The 25,677-nt window shown below is 40.0% G+C and overlaps 1 protein-coding gene across 17 annotated transcripts in view; it reads right to left on the bottom strand.

The window, feature by feature from the left end:
• KIAA1217 (KIAA1217 ortholog) overlaps positions 1-25,677 on the bottom strand; it is a 377,603-nt gene that overhangs the window by 66,322 nt on the left and 285,604 nt on the right. For 16 of the 17 annotated variants that reach the window (XM_052804272.1, XM_052804399.1, XM_052804291.1 and 13 more), the window contains 2 exons: positions 19,316-19,514; positions 13,772-13,865 (listed from right to left, as the gene is read on the bottom strand). In XM_052804272.1, coding sequence (XP_052660232.1) covers positions 13,772-13,865; positions 19,316-19,514 — 293 coding nt within the window. Of the gene's footprint in view, positions 1-8,054; positions 8,349-13,771; positions 13,866-19,315; positions 19,515-25,677 lie in introns of those variants that run through there. The other variant, XM_052804342.1, reaches the window with a different exon arrangement.

Genomic DNA, 25,677 nt, shown 5'->3' with positions numbered 1-25,677 from the left:
ATGGAGTCAGTGGGGGTTTGCTTAAATGAAACAAGTTAGTTCAGTCCAGCAGAATCCAAATGGAAAGACAGTTTGCTGATGATGGCTTTTACAGCTGTATTACAAAAGAAGCACTATTTTCTCCTGGGTTTGGGGGTTGGGTTTGCATTTTTGGGGGGTGGTTTTTTTGCCAAGGGAGGTCTCATGCCACCTCACCAGTCTTATAGCCCACCCAGCTTCTAATTCTGATCCAAGAAACCAACAGTGTAGGAGGACAAAGACCTATGCATGGAGTTGTCCGCAGGATCTCCTAAATCCGCAGCCTCTCATACACAAGACTCTTGAAGGCAGCTGGAGAACCACCATCAGCATCTTTCTTCCCTATACTTAGGCAAGCACTGTGACAGAAACCTCTCAGTGTGGTTATCCACTTTCTGCAATGAAAGGAGAAAGACTGACCCCTAGCTTTGCCTCCAAACATTCAGGAGAGGAAGAAAAAAGTGGTCATATCCAATCCTGATCTCAGTGTCAGGTGCTTCCCCATGGCAAAAATGGGGGAGCAGAACACAGATGCCCAAGTTGCTGTCCTTCACAAAGGCACTGAGGTGACACACAGCCCGGCACTCAGCCAGGGTGTGCTGGTGCCATCCTGCACTCCACACTGCTCTCCATGACCCTGACTAACTCTTTCAAATTGGCTTCAACTTTCTCACACCAGCTCTCCAGCCCACTGCCCATATTTATACCTATAAGGATGTGTATGGTGTTTCCCTGAAGACTGAAAATCCTACAGAAGCTCTTTGAATTTGGGAAGCCAAGCTAAACAAACAGGGAGGGAACAGAACAGTTCTGGCTGCCTGACACATACTGGATTTGAGATTATGTACAGACTACACTACCATCTCCTAAACATACATATTGTTTGTTACTCCCTCTGTTTACTGATTCTGAAGGCACGCAGTGAAACAGATATGCTTTGGAGTAGACACAAGTGCCATAAAGTTCTCTTATACTTATTCCAGACTCCCTAGTTCTTAAAAAAAATGCAAGCAAACAAACAAACAAAAAGCCCTCTCACACCACAGAGCACGTAACTACTAGCTAGAATGAACCACTATAAAGGGGACAGGCAGCTCTACAGCTTTATTGCTGTCAAAGAAGCACACTCTGTAGAACAGCTGGAGTTTGCAGTATGGAGCAACCTGTATACAAGGCCTTTGAACCAGCATACAAGTGAGCATCTGAGCTCCAAGAAAGCAATGCTTCATTGTAACATGTATATTAACATCATGTATACATACATACATACATATATGTTTTGCATACCAGCAGTACATTTTTGGCCTATCCTTTGGTGATGGCAGATCAACATAATGAGGAATTCTAGATTTTTAGGGATTTAAAAAATTAAAGGCAAGCAAGTACAAGTGGGAAATCCTGTGCTGGAGAGTTTCCAGCCTCTCAAAAATTTACTTTAAGTTTACTAGAGCAAATATAGCCAACTCTCACTGGAGTCGCATGAAGAAGGTTCTGCAAAACTGAACTATTACGTCAGGTCTGCAGTCTGTCTCTCTACCCTGTAATTTAAACCTCATGCTTCCCCCTCATTTCTGTACTGATTTAAACAAAGACATTTTCCTAGCTATGGGAAAGTATCACAGTACGTATCGCAGACATATATGCGTTAAGCACCTCTCAAAAGTTAAGACGGCACTATTAGTTGCTCTGTATTGAGGATTTGTCTCACCTAATGTTGCATTAAAAGACAGTCAGCCAGGCACCCTCCAGAGTCAGCTCATTCCCTCTACAGCCCGGTGGGACAAGCTGCCCTTTGGTGTTCCCAACCTCTCGCCACTGACTGCAATGGGCAGCAATTTCTACCCTAAGCTTATAAGCATTAGACTTTTTTCCTAATTCTCTATAGTGAGCCTGCCCATATGTCTTTTCATTTAGCTCACTCCCTGCTCTCTTTTTCTTTCTATTTTTTCCTTTTTTTTTTCTTTATAAGTCAAGCCTGAGATACTATAACTAGAAGGGATAATGGCAGCTCCATTCCAGCTGCTGCTTACTAGTCCATGCAATGAACTTTGCTGTGATCCACCTTGGTGGATCCAACGTGGCCTGTGGTTCCTGTTTGATGACTGAGCTAAGAATTAAGGTTCTCTAGCCTGAAGCTGGTAATAAACATTATTTCTTTATCAACAGACCAATATAGAAGCACCTCCACTTTTCATTCTCCTCTTCCTCTGTCCAACCATTAGCACATTTACTTATGCCTAAACTTTTAAAGCCTGAATGTAGAGGACTGAGTTTGTAGCATGAAGTTTTTCCTGCTTAGTCCATATGTAATGCAGAAATTTTAATAAAAATTAGCAAGAGGCATATGCTCCAAACATTTAACTAATATTTAACTAATACATAACTCATGACTTGGACTCAATCTTAAAAGTCTTTTCCAGCCTAAATGATCCTATGATTCTGTGACACTGGGAAGAGATAGAGTAGGTGAAGAAGAATTCTATGGCAAGGTAATAGGGAATTTGGAGTGTAAAACTACAGAAGAAAGAGGAAAAAAGACAAAACAAAAAGGGAATGAAACGGGGAAAGGACAGTAATAGGAGTTTGTGAAAGAGGCCAGAGATGAAAGAGCGTAATGTTGGAGATGGAGTGCTGAGAACTAAATAGGGAAACAAGAAAGGAATAATAAATAACAAAGAAACAAAAATAGGAGACTTAAGCTAGGAGGTGAGGAACTGATGAGAAAAAGAGGAGTTAAAGAGCCTGTAGCATATGAAGGGAAATTCAACAAAAAATTCAATGGAAGAATGAGAAAACAGAACGAGAGTGGAAAAACATGAACTAATGCAATTTTCTTCAAGGCTAGAAGTTTTTGCATTAGTTCTTATTGCAAAGCTGTAGCCTAGCATAGCAGGCATGGGAGGGCGAGAGGAAGAGAGGAAGGAGAAGAGGGAAGAGAAAGAAGAAAATACATCCAACATAAACTTCTTTAGTTTGGGTTAATATTCTGAGGTTTTGTGGGGTTTTTGGCAGGGGTGGTCAGAACATGAGGGTGTTTTTTAGGAAAGAAGTGAGCAGAGCACTTCAAGTAAATGGCAGCTGGGGTGACCCGTGAATGCTTGAGGACATGGGCTAAGAAGCTATGACAACTACTTGCCTTTGCAATCCACTCTCACATTCAAAGCAAAGATATTTGAGATGCACTTTAATGCTACAAACAGCTTTTGAAACCTAGCATTTAGTTTAGCCATCCCCACTGAAGATGTAGTTAAGGTTCACAACAGCTTCATCTCCTTCAGACATTGCAGAAAATAACATCTCTCTACAAGTCAGGCCTTAGTGCAACATCTCTGAGACTCGACATGCAGTGGGACTGAGGGCTGAGAGATAATGCTGAGGTGGCTGTTGCCTTTTGTACAGGTCTGGTCATTAGTGGGGGACAAGAGAAATTCTGGCTTGACGAAATCACTACCAAGGTCTGACAAGTGGTGAGACATGTCATATGGGCATGCAGCCCTTACTTGTCAGAAAACTTTTTCCCATATCAATTCCATCATGTTATCAACCCCCTGACCACACAGACTTATGACCCCAAGCACACTTGCACATCAAGAGCTCTTTGGCCATCATAATGTCCAATGGCCCTTCCCATTCCTAGACTAAGACCACCTTTTTTCAGGTGTAAATCAAGAATCCAACAGAAAGATAAGGGGAAAGCAATATTACACTTCTTGCCATAAAATGTTGAGCTTACAACATGCATCAGCTTAAATCTAGGTAAAGGAGCAGGCTTTATATTTGGACTAGCCTGGTTACACCTGTACTGAACCTGTTGACATTCCCTAGATGACATTGTCACAGATTAGCTGTCAATGAGACAACTTGGGTGACACACGGGGTGAACTCTGCTTGGAAGGGATGGGAGCACAAGGCCATGTAAAGCCTGACCCAGAGCAGTCCCATGTGGGCTTCCAGTCTAGCCACGCTTTAGGCAATCTGAGCAAAATGATGCATGAGATGTAGCACATTTTGCATTGGCCTGACTGAAATCACAGTGCCTCTGTGTGGAGGTTTATTCCCCTGGCAACATTTCATTGTTTGAGCTATCTCCCTGCTACCAGTCTACATTACTTTATTCCTGATCGGCAAGACAATCATCCAGAGCAGCGAACAGGCACTCATTTCTGCATATTTACAAGTGTATTTCATTTCCTACAAACAAATGGAATGTGAGAGTTAAAAAAAAAATGTTAAAATTATCCAATTAAGCAGAGAGACGTTAATAAATCTCTCATGCTTGATTTTCCTATGCTGCCTTAGTGTACTTTCCAGACAGAATAGCATGGTGAGTACACTAAGAAACCTCTTGGCATTTCAGCCAAGATTTTTCAGGGTGTTATCACAAATGACAAAAATATAAACACACTGAAACATAACACATTTCAATCCTAAAAAGGTTGGATTTACATAATTACATCATTGGTTTGCCAATATGCACGTTTATCTCACCAGTATAGCATGGCCCACCCATCCCATAAGCTACTAGACTGTTTGGACTGAACATATAAAAGCTGTTACTGATTTTTTTTTTTAAAGTTAACATTATGACACCCCTCATAACTAGTGCTGCATTCAAACCAACTGTTTGTTTCTTTTGCTTTTCCACGGCTGCTTTTTTAGGTAGAATTTTCTGAGAACAAACAGGAGTCATGTAATTCATGAAGATGCAGCAAGCATTTCCTCCCCTCTCCCCATTCTACTTGAAGAGATCGAGCACATCATGTACATAACATAGATAGCCTCCACCAACGCAGGGAGCCAAACCCTTCAGACCAGTCTCAATTTCAGCACTTCCTCAGGGCACCACTGAACTGATGGGGTCATCCCTTTTTTTTCCAAAAAAGGAATAGTTTCAAACATGTACAGTTCTGGTACAGATCAGCATTTTTATTTGGTTTAAATATGCTGTATATCAGATTTCTGCTCTTTAAAAAAAGAAATACTGTTAGTAACTGCACTCATAAATCAAAATAAATGCATGGCTTTCTGACTCGCTGTACTAACGACTCAGCTCTTATTTTTGTTCCATATTTGTATCTCTTCTCACTGCACTGAAGCCAAATAAAACTGAACCAGTTGGTATGGTTAAATGAACATAAAGGAAACCCTTGGTCTCATCTGGCATTACCAAAGAACTGAGTCAAAATACAATTTCTTTTACAGATATATGGAATAGGTTAGGACGTAAATAGTATAAAAATGTTATAAAACACAGCTGATAGTTAAAAGACCTGAGCAGCATGTTTACACCTGTAGCCAGCTGTTCTTCCAATATAAGGACATAGAAAATCAGAAGAAATAAGCTGCTGTGCTGCATTTTGAAGTCAGCACTATCAGCAGGAGAAATGGTCACGGAAGCCTTATATACAACTGGATTTTGCAACGTAAGTGTCCAAGCTGCACGGCACCTCATAGCTAGAAGGCCCAGCAGTATTTGCAGTTGTAAGTACATCTTTTGCAATATTAGAGGTGCTATCAGTGCCTCAATTAAGAGTCGTCTTAGCTCACAAATTTCTTCCTATACTGTTTGAGCCCTACATTTTCTTTTCATTTTACTTCCTTCTATCCAAAAAAATATATTAATTGGTCAGCATGACTGAAGTAAACAACCTAGTTTATCCTAAGTTCAAGATATCTATAGTAGCCCTTTACCCAACACACCTTCTCGGTCTTTGCACTTAGTCACACGGAGTTCTAATATGCAATGATGTAAGGAAGGCATATATTCACACAAAAAATTATTTCAGCATCACGTCATTTCTCATGGAGTCCTGTTGCCTGCTGATATTTGCAACTGTCTTGCTTTTGCCAACTGAGGCTTTTTTTAACCCCAAATCTTAACATGTATCCAAGAAAAGATATTTTTACTGCTCATATTTTCAGAAGTCTGATTAGTTTTCCAGAGCCCTTATTAGAAAAAGTACAATCCAATATGGAGAAGAACCAAGGTCCTCAGATATGTAGCTGTGTTCTCCCAGACACCAGGTACTGGTTAACTCCTCTTTGTTGAAAGAAAGATAGGGACAGAATTAATTCTCTTTAGTATTCATTAGGCTTATCTAGAGGCAGGTAACTAATAATATACTGAAGTGAAGACTCAGTGGACAGCAGAGGATTGGGTCATAATCATGAAGAATCACATTTTGGATTTGTGAAAAACTTGTTGGGAAAGCTAAGGTCCTGAATGACAAGTGAATGGCAGGTTTGAAGAAGAAAAAACACTGCTTCTAACTTTACTTGGGTTCTAGGGACTGTGGTACCAAAACATCCACCTCCACAAAGTGACTTTTAACCCCTGTTCGAGTAACAGCTCATTCGGAAACCAAACTGGAAGCCATAAAGCTTGGTTGGACTTTGGCTTATGGGACTCCGGCAATTCAGATAAGCTACCTGGTTTACAAAGAAGGTGAAGGAGGACCTCCCCTCCTAATAAGGGAGGTCACAGCCATGAGCATTTTAATCATCTGTCAATGTGTTTAAGGAGCTCTGGCAACATCTGACTCTGCCAGCTACTTAGGAATTTCAGCTAAACAGCCAAATTAGTGCAACTTGTTCTACTAAAAGCAAGGGCAGAGAATTAAAAAAAAAAAAAAAAAGGTAAAACATCTAAAGAATTGGAACAAGGAAAATGATGTAAAAAGAGGTGGAGTAAGAATAAAACCAGAAACTAGTAGACAATAAAAATGGACTCAAATCCAATACTTATGTTTTTATTCAGGGCAAGCTCCCACTGAAGGCAGCGAAAGCTTTGCCTGAGAACCTCAGACTTATGTGAGAGATAAGACTTCTAATTTTAATGAAGGGCTGAAGGGACTTTCACACAAGATGGATCATATGTTGTCATTAAGTAACTTCATCAGCTGCAGGGCAAGCTCTAAGCAAACCTCAACATGAAAGGCAGGCTAGCTTGAATACAGGCCTGTTAGTGGGAAATAAAGAACTCTCCCCCTAAAAATTCCACTAAAACAACTGTATTGTGGTTGCAAGTTGATCTGTTTCCACAGACAAAACTCTCTGGGAGTTTCCAGGTAACTGGTTTGTGATATCTACCATATGACACTCCTCTTAGACTAACTGGAAGATTACTGCATGGGTGCGGCAAGCTCATGTTCCTTGAACAGTTTAATATCAAAAACATGACACTTTCTTTCAATGGCCAGCCTGATACAAACTTAAAATCCATCCTCATTATTTGAAAATTTTTTAAAAAGATATCTTTTAAAGTATTGGTATAATAATAGGATCTACAGTTATATTCCTTACACACAATGTTTGTGAAATAGATGTAATACGCCAAAGCATATATAGCCATCGTATTAAAAAAGCCACAATACAGTATCCATCCAACTGTAACGCAGGATCTGTATCCTTAAACAGACCAACTTTTTGCCAGATAACATCTGAGATTTATATATTGGTTTATGTGTAGTTACAATAAAAAAAAAAAAAAATTTTTCCTTAAAATTCTATCCACTTTCCCACTAACTTAGGCTTTATAAAGCAGTAGGTATTGTATATCAAAGGACATATGAATGAAAGAGAACAGGTACATTTACAGTCTTTCATCACAGTCTGATTTGATGCAGCTACTTCTCAGTATCTGCAGCTCTGTAGTTGCATAAATAATTGGCAACTACTGACAACCCATTCAAAGCAAAAGTAGTAAAATCCATATCAGTAAAAAAAAAAATCCAGAACATCAGAGACTTCTTTTATATATTTTGTTCAAATCTCAGCAAGATTTGTAATGGCGAGTTGGAAAATAACTCTTTATGTTTAATATGTAGGTTTGAAACTAGACATAAAATCTGAGAGTAGAGTTTGGTGATTTAGACAGCAATTAAATATTTATTTTCTCATATGGCTTAAGGAAAAAGAAACAGTTTTCATTGTTCTGATTTAAATTCCCAGTTAATCTGAAAATATCTTTTAGTTGGGAAAAAAAAAAGGAAGAAAAGGAATTAGATATCTTTCAGTATTTATAAGCATCATCTTACCTTACATCTCCTCGTGAGTTCCGTTTCTAGACGACTTTGGCAGGTATTTTAATTCAGAATTAGTTTCAGCAATACATGCCATTACATCTTCTCTTTAAAATAAACTGCTTTTGCTCTTTTCCTCAGACAAAGTATGTGGGCTAAAAGAGCTGCAGCGTCTCTGTTCAAGAGATTTCATGGACACTCAGAGGCTTTCTTTCTACTGTATGAAAGTTAAATCTGAGTAAGGAAGGCATTTTTCCTGTCCCGGAAATCAGTATAACCAAAACCAATGCTGAGCTAATGAGAAATGTTTCTTCCATGTGTTCTGTTTGGCAGACACTGCAAGTCATATCAAGGAAACACGTGATGTTTATAAATACAATATGGCTCATGTTGTCATAACCTCTCAATGACAAAAAGAGCACTAGAAAAAGCAGACAGCAAAACAGCAGGAAAGATGAGATTTGTATCATTTGGAAGGTCTCTATCAGATAATAGAGGTATTAGAGTTTGCTTTTTCTTTTTTCTTTTTCTTCCCAAAAGAAAACAAAGTTTTATAGTAATAGGATCAGTAAGGCAAGCACACGGCAACTTATATAAATGCTGTCCTATAGGCATCCTGGCACTAAAATGCATTCACCCAATTTATTGCTTGAATTCTTTTCCAACAAATAATTTTGTTCTAAATACCTCTACGTAGTTCAAGGAGCTGTTATTTTTTTTCCAGCTGTATTATGCAACGAACAAATGTAATTTTGGCAGCATTTGCAGCTTTTATGTTTATTGATGTTAAGATCACAAACAATTCAATGAAAAGTTAAACATCTCAAAGAAGCTGGATGTATGTTTACAGGTACCTTAAGAACACAGAAGCATGATCCTACTTTTATTATCTATATTTCCTGCAAATCAGCACTGAATTTCAGGCTCCTTGGATGCTTTAAATTCTTGGGGAGTTGTTTGAGGGGTTTTAGCACTTGTAGGGTTTTTTTAAGTTCACAAATTGCATCTAACACTAGAGAGTTAAAATGTTAGCAACCTGCTAGCCAGGCACTTACAGGGGAAAAATGAAAAGCTGCTGTTGTGCAATTTCATTAATAAAAGCTATTCAGCACAACAGTTTACCAAACTTATCAAATGTCTGTCTTGTTTTACTGTACAACTCATCTTAACTCATCCTCTCTCACCTTGGCAGCCCAAACACCCATCGCTGCCAGGAACCTCATCACCTTTGTGCCATTCTAACTCCCAGAAAATGTGGAGTTTCCAGGTACCCCCAGCTCCCCCAGCTCAGCTCTGACTCAGCTTGCCCTAATTGTTCTTTTGGAGAAACAGTCTCTAAAAAAAATCCCAAACACCTCAAAGCGTACCTCGATACAACAGCAGCCACAAGAAGCATTCTTTGGATATTCCGGCCTCACCCACCCAGCATAGGTCTGGGATAAAGCACTGACCTCCTACAATCTTATGCAAGTCAGGGAATTAAGCAAAAATATGGTGGGTCTAGGACATTTTAAAACAAAGTGTAACCCACACACTTTAGGGCAGGTGGTTGGGAAGAGAAAGATTGCCAAGGAAAATAGCCACTGGTTTGTTATGAAGTAAAAATTCCCTCCCGATTCTCAAAATTGGAGGACAGATGAAGCCCAAAACAAACCACTGCATAAACCAACATTATTAGTATCCAACTGTGCCACCAGAAACACAGACAAGTTGCAATGACAGAAGGGGGAGATTATAATTTAGGATTCTTCCCCTTTTAACCACTCCATAAAAGGAGGGTGTAGGGAATGAGGACAGAAAATAAATACGCTGTGCACATTCAGTGGGGGAATCACTTCCACTTGGAATCACCAGGGGCTCACAGCAACAACCCAGGATAAAAGGAGCTGTGACACTTCCAAAGAAATTCAATTCATTCAGCAACATACAAAAATCCGTCATCAGTTCTTTAGTGTCATCTACTGACGTTCAATCTATACACCACCGCTGAATGTGAGAACAGAGGCAACCTGGACCCTACACCTAGTAAGTCTGAGAAAGCCTTTTGCCCTTCACATGTATGCAAGTCACAAACATTAATTCTAACGGCACTGATCAGCATGGCTGTGTACATGCATTTGCACTGGAATTCAAAACAGTACCAGAGAGAATAAAAAGATCATCTAAACATTTGGACACAAGACAGTATTTTGTCAAAAGAAAGTATTGTTGCACAGAGAGCTAGAAAGTGCTGATGAACGTTACAAGCTCAGGCAAAGGAATAACTGAAGAAATGCAGCAATGTGAAGATACATTTTTCCAAAGAAAGCAGCTGCTACAGATTTTTAGTGTACATTTGGGGAAAGTAATTACAAAAAAAGGAAGAGCACAAACACAAATATTCAGGGAGATGGCACTATGTGGCTACCTCTTGCTTGAACAGCATTCAGCATGGCAGACCTATCAAACAAACTAAGCTCTTCAAGTTGTAAACGGCCATGGCACAGTATCAGTAAGCAACTAAGGCACTCTGAAGGATTTCAAGAGAAACTGTCCTTTAGAGCTTGCTTAGACCCCAAATAAAATCCCTTTTCTCAAACACAACCCATTCAGAAAAATGCATGAAACAGAAAGAAGACCAGGAAAACTAGAATTAATGGACATGAAAGCTGAGCAGTTTGGTAGGAGATATGAAACTCACACATCCCACATTCTTCTCGCACATTCTGAGTCTTCTTGTCCATATGGATAATACTTAATACTTCAAGTGTTACTGCCAATTCTTATACAGGTCTCACATCTGTTTGGTAGTTAAAACAGGTGTCCCAGCTGGCAGCTAACATTATTTTCTGAGATTATTTTGGGTCTGTTACATGGAAATGATTATAAATCACATGAATAGAAGCCTGAACATCATCAAACCCAGGGATAAAGGTTCCAAAGGGACAAGAAAGCAAACAGTAGAAGGCAAAACTTTCCCAAACCTCAAAAAAACAAAGACTTAACTCACATATGGCAGGAGATACAACCACACTCACAGTATCACCATGGAAAAATGTACTTACAATGGCTAATTCATGATATTCTAAATACTGTTCTTTCAACCAGTCTGACAATAAGCTGCTTTTCTGTAGTTTTTTTGAAACAGTTAACCATGATGCAGAGCACAGTGTTTACAAGAGTTACTACCCTCTTCCCACTGTAGTGAATTTAGCACTCATATATCATGTGAAATTGAAAAACATCAATTTACCCAATGCAAAGATGCGCAAACACAGAAGGAGGGATGAGAAGTGAAGGTTCTTCCACAATCTTTTGGGTACCATGCAATACCAGTACATAAAATGTACATGTTTCTCACTTAGTCCACCACATTTCCAACCCCTTTAATCTGGTTTGCTAAGGAAAGAGAGATAGATAATCCATCTGCTTTTTGGTGGTTGTCTCCCCTGACCTAATAACCTGTGAATCTGCAGGCAAATTTCAAACCAGATTTAGCCAAAGGGTAGAAACCATTAGACTACTATGTCTCTACAAATTTTGCCAAATTAGAGATTTGCGAGAAGATCCTACAGTACTTCTGCTGAATAGAGGAAAAGTTGCAGTGTGTACTCCAGCTTTTTAGATTCCAGAGGATGAGCATTGGAGAGAGCATTATCACAACCCTCCACATTGGGAAAAGCCTCAGTTAGGATCTGAGTGTTGCTGCACAAGGAAGAACCCAACCAGAAGACACACATTCTTAGACAAACAGGTTTCATTATTTCCGGAGCTCAAGAAGTCGCTTGTTTCTATGCTCATAACTTTTAAGTGCAGAGGTTCACATAGATCAAAGGGGAGACTTTTTGCATGTTTCTCCACAAAGCCCCTGTCCTGGCTCTGACTTCACCTCTCAGACCAGAAAGACAAGAAATTTGCCAATGCGAAGGAAAAGCCAAATGAGAAAGTAGCTGTTTTGTTGGACGCACAGAATTTTGAAATGGCATCTTTGGCATTTCAACAGAGCAAAACACAATATTCTACCATGAAATCACCACTTCTGCAAAGGTCATCGCTCTGTTACCATTATTTCCGAGTTACGGCTGAAGAGAGATAACTCAGGCTTAATCAGGAGATGTCAAGTGTGCAGATCTGTTGTACAACACGATATTTTAAAATAAGCAATACAAATTATTACAGTTTTTGCACAGAAGCAGCACCTGTGTTCAAAACAACTCTGTTAGGCAGTAAATGCCTGGAAAAGGGCCAAAGAAGTAATCTTTACTTTTGAATATATGTAGCTAATGCAGTAGTTAACCATATCTGAAAACAGGTCTAGAGCACAAATAAAGCCACAGTAGGTACATTCAGCATCCACTGCACATGGAACAAGAACAGTGTAGCATAACTTCATAAAGCCACAGTGAAATTGTTACATGAGTTAATTTCATAATGCACAATGATAGTATGTCATGCCTTCGAATACGAATGAGATTTATCAGATACATCCAGTTACTGCTACAGGAATATAACTAGAATTGAAGAATTTCAGGACCTTAAAGAAGACACTAAAAACTATCACATCAGCTATTTGAAGCACATCTATTTGCTCTCTCATGTTGTGTGTGCAGCAGTGTGAATAATCAAGTAATTAGATATCTGACCTATCAAAAAGACCATTTTACAATTGAAGTACATAAATGAGAGGTGGTTGAGAATACTGCCTGTAAACAAACTATTGCAATCTTTCTAAAATAATGAGGCCCTAAACTGTTGAAACAGCAGAATTGCTTACATGAAATATTAATAATAAAGCAGTAAGACATGCTCAGAATTGATAATGCAACCAAGAAGCAAATGTACAATTAAGCAAATCACTTCACAGGAAATTTTCCATGCGGTTGAATCAGCTTTGGAGCACACATAAAAGCCACAAAGCAGGACAGTAGGGGCATTCCCTTCTGGCTCCATTGAGCTCATGTGGTTGTATCGTTTCCTGGGGACAGACCTAGGATGGGTGGGGAGGAGGTGAGGCTGTGTAATACCACCACCCCTTCCTCCTGCAACATCAGCTGTGGGTAACACAGTGGCAGAGGTGCCACACAGCTGCCATCAAGGTGGGAGGTAACAGTCCAGCAAAAGACAGAGCCAGGGACAGCAAGAAATCTACTATGTTTCAGATGCCTTCTCTATAGTTTCCCGATACAAAATGTTCACTTGAAAATGCAAATGTCCTAGTCCTTGTTCAGTGCAGGTAGAAAATTTTAGAAAAAGACAAAACCATTTACACCACAACAGGTATTTATCAGAATTTCCCATTTGAAATGGTCATTTACAAAATGTTTCAACAGACTTCAAGCTAGGTACATCTGCTCAGCCACTGCAAAGCAGTCCACGCTGAAGCCTTGCTGGAGTGAACAGACACTATGTCATACTTCACTGTAAAGGGTTTGGAAACATGAAATAAGGAGTTGTATAAACTCTGAGCATTGTCTGTTTCCCAAAATAAGTAATTAAAGGCTATGTTTTGATTCACATGCTTTAACGCTAGCAAACAAGAACAAAAAACCTGTTAATGCTCAGGGCAAGTAATTGGAAAAAGCAAAGCAGTTAAGAAACCTTATGGTAAGCATTATCAATTCCCTCTTCTGTATATGTGTCATACATATACCCTCAATTTTATGAATTGTTGTGTACATACTACAGTTAAGAATTTACACATTTAACATAAAAGCTGGAGGAAAGAGGAATATAAATGCAGCACTAGTACTTACCCTTATATCTCCATTCACAGCTCTGGAAGTGTGACTAAATGCATGTGCAGGATCTTTGTTGTAAACTTTAAGGAAAGATCGGTCTTGAATATTCCTGGAATCAAAAGAATCAGCAATGGTAACAGATGAAAGTAGTTTTATTTATTTTGTTGCCCGAAAGTTTCAGGTAACAGACAAACATAGTAGGTCTGCAGCTGACCTATAAGAAAAACCTAAATGCCATAACTTAGACACACACAAACAAACAAAAGCCTACTTTGATTCTCTTTCCCATGGGAAGTATTCTTTCACTACAACTCCACACCCATAAAAATTAGATAGTGTTAAGATTCTTTCAAGATCCTGCCATAGAGTGAAAACACTTTGAAGACAATAGAGCTTCAACATTTATATGGCACTCAAAAGGATTTAGTTAATATTTACATGTTTTATTGTGTACTCAGCCCACGTGAATTTTTGCTATTCTAAGAAGCAAGGTTATCAAAAGAAAAGCAGTCTTTCTAGCTGCAATTATTCTTGAGGCAATTCTAATTATGAGTTTGTTCACAAACCTGAAAAAAAATCCACAAAAGCTCAAAATTCAGTAGCAGTTAAATCCTTCCTCTAAACTTTATCTATAATAAAGACAGGTTTTTTCGGGAAAAAATACGAATTACAAAAACAAATAAACAAGCAAAAGTTTTGATGAAAGCTACCACAGAAATGGTTTAGATGGAAAGCCTTAAGAGAATATTTTTGTTTAATTAGGACCCAACACTTTGTCATTGATTAGTTCATTTTTCAACTACTACATTTACAGAAGAGTTAGATGACAGCAGTTTTCTGTTTCAAAACCTACCTTCCAATAATTTTGTCTTAGACACTTGCACTGAGTTCTGCTGATTTCTTGTTCACATTTAATCATTCGCAAAGCCTCCAATCTACGCTCACTTATGTCCTTTCAAAGCTACGATTCCTTTCATTTCCCAGCAGTGATCTCTAGAGAATGTACTTACGCATGTGACTGAATTCCTTTCCTCCAGGTGCAGCTACAAGTCTAGTGAACTGATCGTAATCACTGGTATTATCATTTAAAAATGAAGGAAAGGATTCTTGGGCAGGTCTAATTTCTTTCTTACAATGTCATATTACAATCAGTGATTGCTTTGAATGGGTAGCTAGTCAGAACGTGTGTTGCTGTTGTAGATGTCAAGTAGTTATTAAAGACATGCCACAGCTTAAGAGACAGATCAGTGCCTTCTGTTTAAGAACTGGCTGATGAGAAGTTTAGTATTTATGAGTGTTTACTTGTAGACTGCATAGGAAAATAGCTACCTTGCGGCAAGTTCAAGTTCTTCAATTATTTATGGTAACATAAACTGTTTTCCGTCTTGCAGACATGACCCTTTTGCTTTGAGACTTGCACTGGGAGTCTCAGTTACCATTTTCTGCCTCAGACTTGGAAATGTGTTCTTTTTGATACAAAGCAAGCTCTCTCATCTTCAGTTCAAGAAACAGTATATTATTCATTTAAATAAATTTTATCTGCTGTCTTTTCTGTCTGATGGCTATGAGATGATACCTCAACTAACTGGAGTTTGTTTTAAAAGCGTTCTCCGTAAATATTTCTTGTAGAAACATGACACTTTAAAGTAAAACATTGCTGCAAGGCAAAGCACCAAAATACTCGGCATTTGATCTCTGAAGTGAATTCTATTTCACCTCATGTTGCTATTCAAAGATAAACATTACTGATAACAGGTATATATTACTGTACTTTTATTATTACTATTATTTGCACTACTGTAGCCCCCAGATGCCCTTGGCATGTTCAAAGGCCTCATTGATCTGTGTGTGCTGTATAAACACCCCACGAATACAACCTCTTCACCAGCTTACAACATGAATAGAAGACACAAAAGACAACAGGATAGCTGCAGAAAGATAAGGGAACAAAAAGAAATGAGAACACCATAGTCTCTCAAGCCAGAGGAGCAATAAGCAGATCCTGGGACCACAGGCATGCTCGGAGTAGGCAGCGCAACAGAGAGAGCGGGAAGGAGACCAACACAGTGGCTTTGCGGCTGTCTGCAGAGGACCCCTTCCAAGCATGTTAGAGGACTGCCTGAGAGCGAGCATAAAGGCACTTGTTTGAAAATTAAAGACATGTAGAATGAAAGTTGCCATTATTCACTAAGTGGAAGCAGATGGCACTTGGTACTGAACAAGAAGTGAAAAGCAGTGTTGAAGTGGGCTTGGAGGAGCCCTCATAATGAAGACAAGTAGTTTATATTTAATGAGATGGAAAAGATACAGTCAGAGGACAAATGAAAAAAAATCATGTGAAACAGCCTGCTTGTCAAACTAGGAGAATGATCTTTGTTGCTTCATTTGAATGGGTAAGAGTGAACCAGATTACCTGTGTTAACTGCCAAGAAAAGACCATTACAGCAGTTGCTATTAAAGAGCTGATGAATTAGCTGAGTGTTTTTTCACTACGTGGTGGGAAAGGAAAGGCTGCATCATAGGGATGTTATGCAGAAAAAAACCTGAAAACTACACTGGATGCAGAGCCCTGAACCACTTTAAGAAAAGGACCAGGTTATGGGCTTAAGTAGAAAGACAGTGCTTTGTCCCCAGTGATTAAAAAAAAAAAAAAAGACAGACAAGGGGAAGGAATATGATAGCCTAATGAAGGACAACATAAGCTAGGCTGAAACTAATGGCCCATGAGACTATATTAAAAGAGGAGATCAAGATTTTAGTTTGGACAGAAGAGGTAGGATTCATGTCATCCAACTACAGGCATTCACAGGGAAGACATCAACAGCTAGATTCTCTAGCATGTATAATTTATCAGACAATTTTATAGGATTAATCACAACCAGCTCAAAATGTGGATGTAAAAATCTCCATTTGGCCAGATGAATCCCATCCTACAGGAGAGATAGAAAAATAAATGGAAGAGTCAACCAGGTAGTTGATAATTCAACTAATCCACAGGGATAAGATGATGGAGACAGGTAAAGACAAGGAAAAGGATGGAGGACAAAGCCCTGAAAAAAACACAACAGAAAATCAATGTTTGAGAAGAGGACATCTCATATGGTACCTGAAAGGAGAGGAGAGAGACAGGAAGAAATCAGGAAAGACCAGCCATTGAAACAAAGGGAGATAAAAGTTTCAAGAAGAAAACATTGTCAGTACATGAGACATCGGAGAGAAAAAAGGAGTTCACAAAAGCTGGCCATTTGGTGACTTTGACAACTGCAATGGAACAGTAGGGAACAAAAGACAAGTTGGAATTAGAAGAATAAAACCCCAGACAAGTTGGAAATGGGTCTAGGACAGAATTAGAAGAGTAAAACTCCAGTCAACAGTTGTAGTGACTGCTCAGTGCAAGAGAAAAAGGTGATGGGGTGGGAAGTGGAAATGTATGTTGTGTTCAGGGACAGTTTTGTTGGCAGGCACAGAAACATGTTTGCAATGTAAGAGTAGGCACTTTAATAGAGCAATAAATTAATAAAAAGAGAAAGCAAGGGATGCAAGGCACAGAGGAACGTGAGACAGCCTCTGAGGGAGGTGGCGAGCTTAAGGAGTTGACTGAAACACCTGTATTTAAGACAAGGAAGAAAGAAGAGAATTGAAGGAAGACACAGCAAGCAAAGGACAGAAAAATGATACTTCATTTCATCCATTCTCTGAGGGACGACACTGGCAAGATCTTGTGAAGAGTAAGGAACAGAAATGGAGAAATTGTTGTGGAAATTATTCAAAGGTGGTGAAAATGCAGCTGGTAGTGCATGCTTTGGACTCCATTAAGCTGGAATTGCTGAGGTTTCCTTAGTGAGAAGGGTGGCAGAACTGAAGGAGGGAATTTTGTTGTGGAGGAAGTCAGCTGGGTTGTGGGATTTCCTCTAGAAATGCTCTACAATACAGGCATTGGAACAGAGGAAGCAGATGTTGGGACTGAGCCAGGCCTGAGGTTGGCAGAGCGACGCCTGCAATGGGAGCAAGGGAAAAAAAGGTGGCGTGGTATTAAGATAATCAACAACCACATTCTCAGGAGCAGGGAGGAGATGAAGTCATAAACTGTTAGTCTGAAACTTGAGGGAGGATTGGAGGGATAAAGTGAGAGAAAAGGAGCCAATAGGCCAGATGATGGTTGGCAATAATGCACCTGGCAACAGAGACATAGTAACCCCTATCTTGAATTAATCAGTTGATCCGATCTTGTGAATAGACTGTTTGATGTATAAGAAACTTGAATACATGATGAATGATGATGATGCAAAAAATCAGATGGGTCTTAACATAGGCATTACAGTGGCCAAACAGGGGTGTGGGAGTCTGTAAAGCCAGGAAGATAAAAAAAAACCCAGAAAGTGAAGTCCATGACGCTGGCTAATGACAAGACACTGGATAGACAGCCTGAGGAGAGCAAGACACAGGTGAGAAAATGGACTGCGGTGCTGTTCAAAAACTAAGAAGAAGAATGGGGGAATTGGAAGTGGCAAGGCTAGAAAAGCTCCAACTTGCTCTTTTAACTACAACATGATATGGAGAAACACCTGAGCCACAGGATCTCCAGAAGAAACAAGGCAGCAGTGGACAGTACACTTCTCCTACTTTCACATCGTTTCCCTGCACTAGTGGCAGACTGGCAGAGAGGAAACACCTTTTCTGCTTTCTCCTTCATCTTCTTATGCTCCTCTGTCCATTCTTTTTAACATGTAACTTCTTATGAAAAGGATGGCACAAAGGCCCACCATATTTCCCTGCACAGCTTTACAGGGTGTAACATGTCTGATGTGTGCCTGAGAGCTTTGTTGCTGCGTGATTTGGAACTTTCTAGGGACCTTGAGAACCTGGTCCTTCTGCTCAAAGTGCACAGACATCAGGACTGAAGGAATATGATTAATTATGCAGCTGCACTCCCTCGAAATAACGGATGGAAAGGTGCACCCAGATGTTAGTCAGATCATTTATTGACCAAGTTCTGAATTAGTGAAGGGAAGCGACTGCATTAGTTGCTGCATCCTGACATAAAACAGGAAGGTGGTGGGGCTGCTGCAGCAGCGGTCACCAGTGCCACAGATCTTTAGCAGTGTTAGATGATGCAGAACTGGCACTGTTGTGAGGACATTGGTGACATTCGTATTTGTAACTTTAAGCTCACAAGGATCAGACTTTGCACTACCAGCAAAGAAAAAAACAGTTTTTCTGTAAATGTTTATTTTGTGTTGCGTATTTTAAATATTTATGTCTCAGTTAAAATTCAATAAAATATTAAATATGTGAACTTGCATGTATTATATGAATATTTGAACAAGGTATGCCATTTATCAATGGCTTGTGCAACAGATATTGCACCTACAGCTGAAGGCAGTGTCAGACCAGACCTCCCGTATTACTCAGATACCACTGAACATGCCTGTATGTGTCAGGCCACTATCTGTCAGATACTTATCAACTCCACTCCTTTTTATTCTGTAAGTGCACTACAAAAAAAAAACCACCAAAAACAAACAAAAAAACAACAGCTGTAATTCCATGTTTACTTACCTCACATCACACAATTCATAGTATATGTTTCTGCTCTCATCCTTGATGTAAATGGCCACACTGGGCGATTCCAGCATTTTCATCGTCAGCTGCTGGGGGAAGGCACTTACAAAAAGGGCACGAATTGTGTCTGTGCTTGTGATTTCATTCGGCATCCTCAACTGCTTTGTTTCATCTCCATACTGAAGATATAAAACACCTACAAGCAAAATATAATAGCAAGTTACATATTCTTAAGTGCACAGTAATGATCTGGGCTTCAAAGTCCATGTGGAACACAGACCAAGCCCATAATGAGAAGAGAAAAATCAGCTCACATTCCTTACTTGTAAAGCACACCATACAACATTTTCCTTTTCAACATAGTATTGGAACAGAGCATAGAACAGTGATACGGTTGTGCCTTGATAAATATGCTTGCCCCAGTACTGCACTTTGCTGAGAAGCCTTTTACTGTTCTTCAGTTAGATAAATCAGAAGTTTACCTTAAGAAGGCTAATGGAAAATCCCAAACACACCAAGTCTGCTCTGCAGTGGAAGGTGTTGGTAAATCACAAGGTACTTTTTTTTTCAAGCAATTGAGGAAGCAGTTTATCCATTTATAGCACCCAGCTTTTCTTAAACATAAATTTTGCATTTTAGCTTCATACTTACCCAACAAACCCTGCCAAAAACAGATTTCCATTTTAGCACTAGGAATTTTATATTCACAATTCAATTTGCTGGCATTATATAGTATAAAGCTCCAGGTGAAACACCTAGCAGGAGTAAAACTGGGGTCTCACAAAAAAAACAGGGGCAATTTTGGATCCTTTCAGTTTCGCAGCACTGTTAACAGTCATCTTTAGCACTCGGGAAGAAACATGAGTAATCTTAGATGCTGAATTGCAAAATACAGACATTCTTATTCACTCAGGACAAAAAGAACACCATTCTGATATAGCTAACTCTCTGCTTTCAGGGAATGGGAGGCTGTGAGATGCTCAATAATGGAAAAAACATGGGTAACACAGACCAGGGACTCAGTGAAGGGATACTAAATACCTTTTCCACAATGCCTGTCTTGCCCCTGCCAGGGCTGTGCTGACTCCCACATAACGAGCGGGTGTGTGAACTCCACTGGCCAGTACTGCACAAGTGTGACTTATTAGCTTTGCTACAGCCCAGTCCCATGCCAACCCAAGCTACAAAGCCCTCCAAGGACTGAAGCACTGAGAAGAGCCATCTCAATCAACAGCAGAAATCAGACTGGGGTTCATTAGCTCTGACCATGCTGGGCCTGGCTCCTAAAGACCACCAAAAGGTCTTCTCATAAGCATCTCCAATGTGGGAAGGCTTATTCAGACCTGCACAGCAGGAAAAAGGCTGCACAGGACTGCAACCAGACTAAGAAACTTCTGGGATCCACAGCACTAGGGAGCAGATACAGAGGCAAATGCTCAGCTGAACTACTTTGCATACAGAGGAAACGGGAACTGGTAAGCCCAGCTGAGCGTACATATCCAATCCATACTCAAGGCACAGATGTCCTGCCTGAGCATGGATCACTAAAAGCACACTGTGCTCTTTCTGAGCCATCTCAGGTGTCTGTACAACACTGCATTGCGCCAGGAAGAAACACCTTTACTCTCTTGCTATTTGTAAGAGATGGAGCAGGTATAGCTTCTGCAGTGGTGTAAAAACACAATAAAATGGCAGATCACAGAATGGTTGAGGTTGGAAGGCACCTCTGGAAGTCATCTGGTCCAATCTCCCCACTCAAGCAGCCACTTGCCCAGGATGGTGTCCAGACAGCTTTTGAATATCTCCAAGGAGGGAGACTCCACAACCTCTCTGGGAAACCTGTGCCAGTGCTTGGTCACCCTCACAGTGAAGAAGTGTTTCCTGATGTTCAGAGGGAACCTCACATGTTTCAGTTGGTGCCCATTGCCTCTGGTCCTGTCACTGGGCATCACTGAAAAGAGCCTGGCTCTGTCTTCTTTGCACCCTCCCTTCAGGTACTTTTTATACACTGGTGAGATTCCTCCTCTTGAGCCTTCTCTTCCCTAGGATGAACAGTCCCAGCTCTCTCAGCCTTTCCTCGTAGCAGAGATGCTCCAACCGAGTTAATCATCCTTGTGGCCCTTCATTGGACTCTCTCCGGTATGTCCATGTCTCCGTTGTACCAAGGAGCCCAGAACTGGACACAGCACTCCAGGTGTGGCCTCACCAGCGCTGAGTAGAGGGGAAGGATCACCTCCCTCGACCTGCTGGCAATACTTTGTCTAATGCAGCCCAAGATACCATTGGCCTTCTTTGCCACAAGGGCACCTTGCTGGCTCACGTTCAGCTTGGTGTCCACCAGGATCCCTAGATCCTTTTCTGCCAAGCTGCTTTCCAGCTCAGGAGCCCCCAAGGTATATTGGTGCATCCACTTTGCAGACATTTAGCAGCCCAGAATGAGATGGAGGAGGAAAAATGTAAAGACAGTAAAATTACTACTGAAGTTTGTATTTCCACCAGCTGTCTGAGAGGTACTGCCACAGCTAAATGCTTTGTAAGTAAGTGGCTCAAAAGCTATCTAGCCATTGGAAACTATTTAGAAAAGGAAAACAATACCAGATCTGCTCAAGAATTAGTGATTACAGAAACATCTACACTGAATTCACTGCAGCTCATGTAGATAAACAATTAAGGCAGTTTTTACATCACCCAGTTTGGATGTTGCTAGTGACACAATGGTAGAAGGACAGCTGAACTAATGGCTGAAATCTTTATCACATTTTCAGGCAGACTTTGGGGCCTGAGCAGATTCTGTGCTGCCATGCCTTTGCATCTACCAATAAGCAACACAGGTAGGCTAAACCTAGGCAGAGTATTTTACACAAACTGAATTCACCACAGTAATTGCAGTGTAGATGCACTGTATGTTGTTCTCCCATGGCCAATACAAACAGGAGGATTGGGAACACAAAGTCCTCAATGCAGTTACCACCAGTCATCATCAAATTTCAGCAAATCACAAAACTTAGATGGTAACTCAGTGATTCTCACTTGAAAGTCATCAGCAATGGGATGGGCAGTTTATGGTGCTGAGATACAAACACTGAGCAAAAGCAACGGGAAAAGCTAAGGTTCTAGAATACAAAGGCATTTAATGAAAAGAAGAGAAGGCATTTTAATCTATGAGGAGCTCTCTTTCCCCTTAGTCTTTAGCATTTTTGTCCCTATGTTGTCCATAATCGTTATAGGGGAATGAACACATACACAGTCAGATGTTCCTACAATCAGTGGGGATATAATTGTGCGTGCACTTAGGGAAGGAAGATGTTAACTTTTCTGAATACTAAACAGACTGCTCAACATTACCTAACCATTACTTAATATTAGGCTGCTTTTATGGAGCTGTTAACATAATTTTCCTACTATTATCAAGAGCTGATACTTTTTCTTTCATTAAGATTGCAATCAGGCCCTTTATGAATCCTACTACAAACTTCCATTTTCCTTTGGCTAGAAAAATTGTTTCAGACTGAAAAGTAACTAGTTTTCTTTCAAAGACTGGGGAGAATTTTCCTAAAAATTTTATTTTTAATGCAAATATTTAGACAGTTATTAAACTATTTTTCCTTTTTTTATTTTTCATTTTAATTTGAGACATCATTTATTTCTTTATGTTCTTCTAGGTAAAATTGGCTTTTTAGTGCTCATTCAAATATTGCATGCAGCTAAATGTTCTTTAGACTTTTAGTACACATGCTTTTAATGATTGCATTTATTTCACTGTTCCAAGATGTACAAAAACATATTCATTTTTGATGATAGCTTTCAGTTCTTAGGAAGAACATAAGGAACCTTCTATATTTTGGCATTTGAAACTTTCTTGGATTAAGTGGCAAAAAAATGATTTTTTGGCTAAAAATACAGACTTTGTGTATCAGCTTTGCAGTTGTGTGTGAATCTCTTTTCTGCCCACTTTAAAAGTTAGTGCAGAATGCAGAAAATGCTCGTTTTGCATTTCAGGCCACTAAAAACATGCTGAATATTGAGCTACCGAAACCATTAACACAAAAAAAATGGTAAAGTTGAAAAATCTTCCTTATATACAAGTCTAAATCATTTCAGAACTGTCCTGACTCTGCCTGTCTTCTAATACTCCCACAAAATATTGATCCAAAACAAAACTGAAGTTGTCTTTGGGTCTTGGATTTTCAAAGCAAATATGCATGTTATCCAAAAAGATCATGCCTTAAAAGCTTTAACATACAGCTCAGAGAAATGTTTTGGCCACCATCGAACTGTAAAGGGAAAAGACATTTTCAAAGGCACAATAAATTCTTTTTTCCTTACTCTCCCTTAAATCACAAGCCCTTAAAAAAAACCTACTGCCTTTCCTCTTGAGTTGTCTGATCCGTATCATGATATAGCAATGCTTTAGGGCATTTCCTATTTGACAAAACTAACTGCTCACTTCTAAAAATCCTGTTTCAGCATGACAGAATAAAGAGACTCAAAATCCATTATTTTAGGTCATTGACATTATTTTTCTTCCACACATTGCCCAGCTGAAACTCTGAACATCAGCAATACCCACCAGCCCAACTTCATGGAAGCTGCTGGAGCTCTGAGGTTTGTTTTACCTTCAGCTAAAAAATTAATCCCATGGAGAATTAAAGGAAGAAGAAATAGAATATAACTCAGGCATGACTTTTGTTAGGGCACAGCACATATGCCAGCAAAGCTGCGGGAAAGAAAGTTAAACACAACAGATGTTAATGTCTCCATGTACCCTGCAGTCCCTCTTGCACTTACGCTTCTCTTTTACAATGGATTTACCTGAAACATGAAGATTGTGCCAAGTTTTATAAAACATAAAACAAACAGGACTGCGAAATGCCCTGCTACTCCAGGAAAACAGGTGTGAAGATCAGTGTGAATGAGGAAACTACACCATGCAACCATTTTGAAAGTGCAAGTCAGACAACACTGTGGCTACCACTTCTAGGTGCTCCTAGATGCTGCCAGCCCTGGGCTTTCCTACAGCTACAAGGCAAACTGGGATGTTAAGCTTTCCCCTTCATCATGCTGGTATAACTTAGTTTCAGAAATACCTCTGGAATTTCTGATCATTCTTCACCCTATGGGCAACAGGCCATGGCATTAAACACAAGCCATAGCAGAAAACATTTACATGTAAGCCAGGGCTCAGAAACTTAAACCTCTTTACAAATTGCTTCACAACATTCCTGTCAACAGAAAGGTATGTTTTATAGTAGGGGAAATTAAACACCCGAGAGGTGAAAGGACATGTTCAAAGAAAAGTTTACAAGCATAAAACCCAGACCTGATGATGATCATGCGAACACACCACATGATCACCCTTCCCTTCCCTGCATACAGAGCTCTTTCAAAAATGAAAGACTTTCTGCTCCCCCTTTACCAAGAGTCAGTGACAGAAGGACGTGCAAAATATTTCATCGTTTCTCTCAGGGATGGTCTACATGAAACGCAACACAGTGCAATGAAAGATGCGCTGTTAACCTGATTTACATAGGCAGTGCCTCTTGCACAAGCTGAATCCATCAGTGCTGGGTTTAGAGGGAGCCTGGAGCAGCCATCCTGCACCTTTAGTCCAGCTAGCACAGCTTTGAGAACTGCCCATGCTGCGGCTGCAGCTCACACAGACGCACCAGATGCACGGCAAGATGCTCAGCTCAGATACCGCTGCTGGGCAGTAAAACCCACTTGACAGCTGAGGACGTGCCCACATGGCGTAAGGGTGAACCATACCTGAACTCACGGGGTCTAGGCTGGCTTTAGAGCAAGAAGCTGCATAACCAAAATGGCTCAGCAGTGTACCCGTACTGGTAAGAGCATAACTCCTTAGTTACAACTGGTAAAGGTTTACTCCTTATGGCAAAAGCTAATGTTATGCAGGCAGCATGACACCACCCAGCTCACATCTCTCAGCACCTCCATCTAATACACGGTGCTGACCTAACCCTGACTAAGCACCATGTTATCATGGTTACATTGCTAACAGTGATCTCAGTGCTGGGCAGCTTAGATGCTTAGAAGAGCCTTAATCACAACTCACTTTCTTTACAGAACAGGAATTATCCTTACAAATGGGTTATTTAAGAGACAAAAACATGAAGCATACAACAGCAAAGAAAAGTTAAATACCTGATAAATCAAGAATAAGTTAACAAACATGATTGAGTCATCTTCTGTGACCTTTACAAATATCAGTTAATTCTCACACACAACGCATTTTAAGTGGCAAAATACTGGTACTCACATAATCCTCTCATAATTCTCTTCTCATAATGAAGAAGAGAAAACTGAGGCAGAGGAGTTAAATAACTTCCAGTGAGGAAAAG

This window comes from Harpia harpyja, chromosome 1 (assembly GCF_026419915.1).
Source record: "Harpia harpyja isolate bHarHar1 chromosome 1, bHarHar1 primary haplotype, whole genome shotgun sequence".
Taxonomy (NCBI): Eukaryota; Metazoa; Chordata; class Aves; order Accipitriformes; family Accipitridae; genus Harpia; species Harpia harpyja.
This window is presented reverse-complemented; position numbering and strand designations above follow the sequence as displayed.